General features: G+C 32.3%; 1 protein-coding gene across 1 annotated transcript in view; it reads right to left on the bottom strand.

Moving 5' to 3' along the window:
- The window catches only part of LOC103139309 (B-cell receptor CD22), a 10,763-nt gene extending 5,600 nt beyond the window's left edge, over window positions 1-5,163 (bottom strand). The window contains exons 1-5 of the mRNA XM_016672332.1: window positions 4,953-5,163; window positions 4,292-4,363; window positions 3,377-3,685; window positions 2,946-3,257; window positions 7-128 (exon numbers count right to left, since the gene is read on the bottom strand). Coding sequence (XP_016527818.1) covers window positions 7-128; window positions 2,946-3,257; window positions 3,377-3,685; window positions 4,292-4,337 — 789 coding nt within the window. The 5' untranslated portion in view covers window positions 4,338-4,363; window positions 4,953-5,163. The remainder of the gene's footprint in view (window positions 1-6; window positions 129-2,945; window positions 3,258-3,376; window positions 3,686-4,291; window positions 4,364-4,952) is intronic.
- Window positions 5,164-5,511: the final 348 nt, after the last annotated feature.

Genomic DNA, 5,511 nt, shown 5'->3' with positions numbered 1-5,511 from the left:
TTTGACTTCATACCAGGTGTAGTTCTGCTCTGCTGGGTTGGCATCACTGCTGCATGTCAGAGACACATTGCTGTTCTCTAGAACCGAACCAGATGGACTGACTGAAACTGTAACATTCTTAGGGGAATCTAAAAAAAAAGGCAAATGATACATTGTTAAGATGGACATTAATAAAATATCTTTACAAAACTGTGACAACTCAAGTACACTAATAGCAATTTGTTCCTGTTTTGTTAACACTTCCGGAAACTTCTTGTTCAATGCAAATATAATATGAATTGGTGATCTAATTAAGTCGTATACATACACAGAACATCTACGTGTCTGAGGTTGGAAGACTAATGTCCAATGTCACTCTCAGCTTTCTTTGCAGAAAAAAAAAGTATTCGTACTTCACAAACTCTGTTAAAATCTTGTCCTCCAACATCTCTGTACCAGGTATAATTCTACAATGTTGGGTTGGCAATACTGCTGCAAGTCATTGTTACATCAGTTTTCTCTAGAACTGTGTCAAAGCGACCTAGTGAAACTTCTGTATCTTTAGGGAAATCCAAGAAGAGGTAAGCAAATTATTTGAACTCCATAATATATAGGAAGTTCATAGTAGGTACTTGGTAAAACAAATAAGCTGCTATAAACAAAAAAACAAACCTTTCACTGGGCTTCAAAATGGAGCAGTTGTGAGCCCTGTTCCCTTGCAGCAAGAATGTCTTTCCAAATCCAGTGTACATATTCTACATATTCTCCTTGCTTAATTCCTTACCATGTACTCCTGTACTTTTTCCACAATGCAACAATATGCATGTTAGGCTAGTTGACATGCATGGGATGTTAACTAGATCAATTGGATTAAGTGTGCATTTGGGTTTATTTCTATATGTCTAATGCGTAACCCTATGATGGACTGATGACCTTTTCAGAGTTTGCTCTGCCTGTTATTGAATGACTTCTAGAGAGATAAGTTCTATTTACTCTACCATGTTTAAATGCAGGTAATATATGAAATGTTGACTTAGTTTCTCACTACATGCAACAACAAATGTGTTGTCAATGGTATTTGTGACATCAACATTTTGGGGGGTTAAGACAGGTCTTTATTTACTTTAAAGTCAGCAGTGGAGGAGCTCAGCAATGGATATTTGTGATTATTCATGGCTGAGTTATTGATGCTGTTTTGGATTAATTTTGGTCGACTAGCCGCTCCTAGGAAGGCTCACAATTGTATCACATTTTCTTTATTTTGGCATAAGAGCTTCGATTGTCATAAGATTTTCAAAACCTTAGAAAAACACCTTGTTTTCCAGATTAGTGAGTGTCAATTCCTTTATTTTACACCTGTTGAATTTCTTTAGTAATGGATTTGATGTTTAGCCTTTTGAGATCTTGAGCCCATGTACTTCAACAAGAAATGTTCTATTTAAGGTATTTTATGTTTGTACAAATTGGTCAATATTCAGATGTGGTTAGTGATTAACTAAAAAGTAACTATAAACTAATGAATGCATTTGGAATCAAGTGCAATGAATTTATATTTTTGATGTCTAACAGATTTTAGCTCAAGCAGAACATGGCAATTTGAGGATAACCTACAATAAATCTCCTTAATTAGCTTCAAATTTGCTTGGTTATACATAACTGATCTGAACTTCATCTAAGTTATGACAAAATGCTTATAATATAATGCTTGGTACAGTTAAGAAACATTTTTTTATTAGGTGGATTATTCTTTTTTTTATTTTTAATATTTCTTCTGACTGGTATTAAAATTGTGCTAAGATTGGTGGATTGGTGCCAAGTATGCTTTTCTACGTAAAAGAGTGGGTGCAAGTTAAAATAGTAAAACTGTAAAAACACTAGAAACAATTAGATTGTTGCACTGATTATAAGATAAACAGGAATAAGTTTTGACATTCTCCTTTTTACTAAAATGTAAATAAAAACAGATTTTTTTACACTTCCTCTACATTGTTTTATTATATTTTACATTGTGCATACCTTTTTTTTATTATCAGGAGTTACTTTCTTAGTTGAATGCAAACAATTCTGAATCGCAGCATTCCAGCAGTATTATTAACTTTGGGCTAAATAAAATAATTCTTTAAAAACCTAATGTTTTATTAAATCAGTTTACCATTATCAGATATTAAAATCAATGTGTTTGTCTGAAACATGAGGGGTAACAAATAATTTGTATGGACGTTTTATCTACAAAGGTTTATTTTCTGCAGGTTTGAATGGAGAACTATAAATCTAAGAAATTCTGTGAATTGTTCAGGACTACATTTTATAATGATTATTTTTTTATCTTATTGTTATTACTTATAAGATATTAGTTTGAAATAAAAAAAAACATCTTTTTGAACTTCATTCTCTACTATATTTTAGTATGGAGTTTTTGTTTTTTTTTGTTTGTTTTTTTTTTGGTTCCCTTGTCTGATATATGTAGTTCATGTTTCACTGCATTTGCAGTAAACTTCTTGAAGTAAGTAAATTTTGGTTCTATAAAGTGATTCACTGATAATTTTGATAAATATTTAAAATTTTTAACCTGGTGTCTACTCAGGTCATCCAACAAGGTCAATTTTACCAAGTGGAAAGCTGACTGGTAAGTCCGTTAATTTACTATGTGATTTGTTGATTTAAATTTTTTTTATAGTACACTTTTACAGCTAAAGTTATAAGTTTTAATTGTTTCTTTTTATTCTGATGAAGGTCAAACAACAGCATGTTTGTGAGATAAACATCCTGGCTTTGGTTTTCTCCACATTTAATTTTAAATGTATTTAACTATTAATCATGCAGTGTAATTAGCATTAGATTCCATCTTAAGTTTTTAGAAACAAAAAAAAAACTTATTTAAATGCTGTGTTTGATATTTACATCTAAAAGCTAGATGTAAACAAATACCCTGAGTTTCCATATTAAAAGAAGACAAAGAAACTTACAGAGAACATCTGGAATTAAGCTTGTGGTAAGAGCTGCATCAGAGCCTCCACCTTGTTTCTTGTACACAGCAGTGCAGGAAATGTTCTGCTCATGATGGAGGTGAGAAGCAGTGAAGTTCATAACTGAGGTCTTGAATTTAGTTTTGTCCTGATTCTCCTGCAGTGTTTCCTGAATGTCCCCCAGTTTTGGGGTCCAATTCAGGGTTGGAGGATGAGGCAGACATGGAGCCGGAGCAGAGCAGGTCAGACTCACTGACTCTCCCTCCTTTATCTTCAGTGTGGACGGAGTCAGAGTTGGTGAGGGAAAATTATCTGGTTGGACAGTTCAGATGCTGTTCATTATCAGTGTGTCAGTAAAATACAATAAATTCAAAGTTAGCTGTTTTAACATAATTTATCCATCAAAATTCTGCATGTGTATGTTAACCTACCTGTGACCTCAATTTTTACATATGGTGGTTTAAAATTGTATTTCAGAGCATTGTTACACTCCAGTCTGAAGAAGTAATTATTGGTATCAAGAACCTGCATATTGTTGAAGTTTGTGGTGCAGTCTTTCTTTGTTAAGTCTCCTGTTATTGGATTTCTGTTCTCTAGTTTCCATATAGCTTTACAGTTTTTATTCAAGTTCTGTTCATGATTGTTCTCTACATCAAAGGAGCATGGGACGGTCACACATGATCCTGTCATAACTTTCACAGTCTGTGGCAAATTAACCTTGAAACTGTTACAGTTGGAGCCTGAAAAAGAAAACAGATATTGAAAGGAAAAAATGCTGCAATATTTTATTTAACCTTTATCATGAATTGAAAAACAGCAACAATTTTAACATTGAGACTTGGCAGATCATCTTTCATTCAAGACACTGTTACAGTCAAGAGATTCTTGCCTGATTTGTCTCAGATTTTTACTTAGAAACTGGTTAAAAGTTTACACTGTTCATGTAAACACTGTGTAAAGATGGGTCATGTTTCACAGTAATTTGCAATTTATGAAAATGTATAATAATTTGAGCTCAAACAACCAATAAAATTTGAGTAACAACACGCTCAAAGAATGAAACTGATTAAATATTCAGGTGTTCAATGATTTTAATGATTTTTCTCTCTAACCTCTGTTTACATGCTGCTAATGGAAATGCTTAATGGAATGATAGAAAATTATTTACGATTTGATTTATAATTTAAATTAGGATGGGGTTCTTATGAAAACTCCATTACTTATTCAATAATTTAATTTGGATTACCTTACAAACACTCTAACCGGGAATGATTTAAATACAACAATATATATTCAGTGTACTAAAAATTTCAGCAAAGTTTAAATGTAACCAATTAGAAACTCACCTTGTAGTAAAGAGCCAATGAGAAGAATCATCAGAGGTCCAGTCATGTTTGTTGAGCTGATGTCAAATTACTCTGCAAACAACAGAAACCATCTGTGATCATCTTATTTATATACTTTAAAAGAAAAATATATAAACTATTTGAAGATCGATATGTACTTATATTTATGTTGTGTCTTTTTACCATGTAACTATATTCTAATATTTCAAAAACATAATTTGGCAAGAAGTATCATTCAATAGTTTAATAAATCAAAATTTGAAATTGGTAAAAATAATATGTCAGTGCTGTTTTTAAAATGAGAGTCTTCATAGATTATTTCATTTTTTAGATTTGTTGTGTATCATCTAAGTGACAAAAAAGAGCCAACCGTAATATTTAATTTTAGTGTTTTATGAAATTATTACTGTATAATAAAACAAAAAATAGACCCTCTTAATTTTTTTCTTCCTTATATTGAAAACAAAAAGAGGTTAAGATAGACAAAATAACAGGAATTTCTCAACTACACTGTTTTATAACAGCAAGAACAAATACATAAATTAACACTATTTTATGTATTTTATTAGATTTTAATCTTCCTTTCTAGGTATGTACTTGTCCAAAAGTACAAAAACTGACAAGTTGAAAGAATCAATATTTAGGAATTCAAATGTCTCACCTTGTAACTGAAATGCCAGAACTCTTTGTTTTCCTTATTTGTTTTACAAAATAATTGTATTCCAGTGAATCCAATTATTAATGAAGATCATATTAACCTGGTTCAAAACTCTTTGCTTCCGGTGTGGAGTATCAAATAGACAATGACTGTTTATGTTTAAGCAGTCAGTGGAAAAGTCATCTTCCTTAAAAGTGTGCACCTATTCAGAAGCTCCAGGAACTGAAAGAGAGGTAGCAAATCAAACATTCACTATATGACAATGAACTTCCCCAGAGAAATGTAAACAGTCCCATCAGATTTGACTCTGTAATCTCACCTGTACATCTAGCATCAGTTACTCATTAATTTAGTGTGCAAATGTTTCATCCCTGATGTAGATCTAATGCTGATAATGTATACACAATGTTGTAGCTGCACACCTCGCCTTTTTCTCTCTCGTTCTGCTTCTGAGAGGATGGAGTCGTGCTCCCAGCTCTCCAGCTTATGGGTAAATTGGGTTTCCTAAGTCTGCTGGGTATTTACCTTGTCCAGAATGAGGTAAACTCTCTGCAAGCTGGTC

This window comes from Poecilia formosa, unplaced genomic scaffold, assembly GCF_000485575.1.
Source record: "Poecilia formosa unplaced genomic scaffold, Poecilia_formosa-5.1.2 Scaffold59, whole genome shotgun sequence".
Lineage (NCBI taxonomy): Eukaryota > Metazoa > Chordata > Actinopteri > Cyprinodontiformes > Poeciliidae > Poecilia > Poecilia formosa.
The sequence above is the reverse complement of the archived record's forward strand: the minus strand, read 5'-3'. Positions and strand labels throughout refer to the sequence as shown.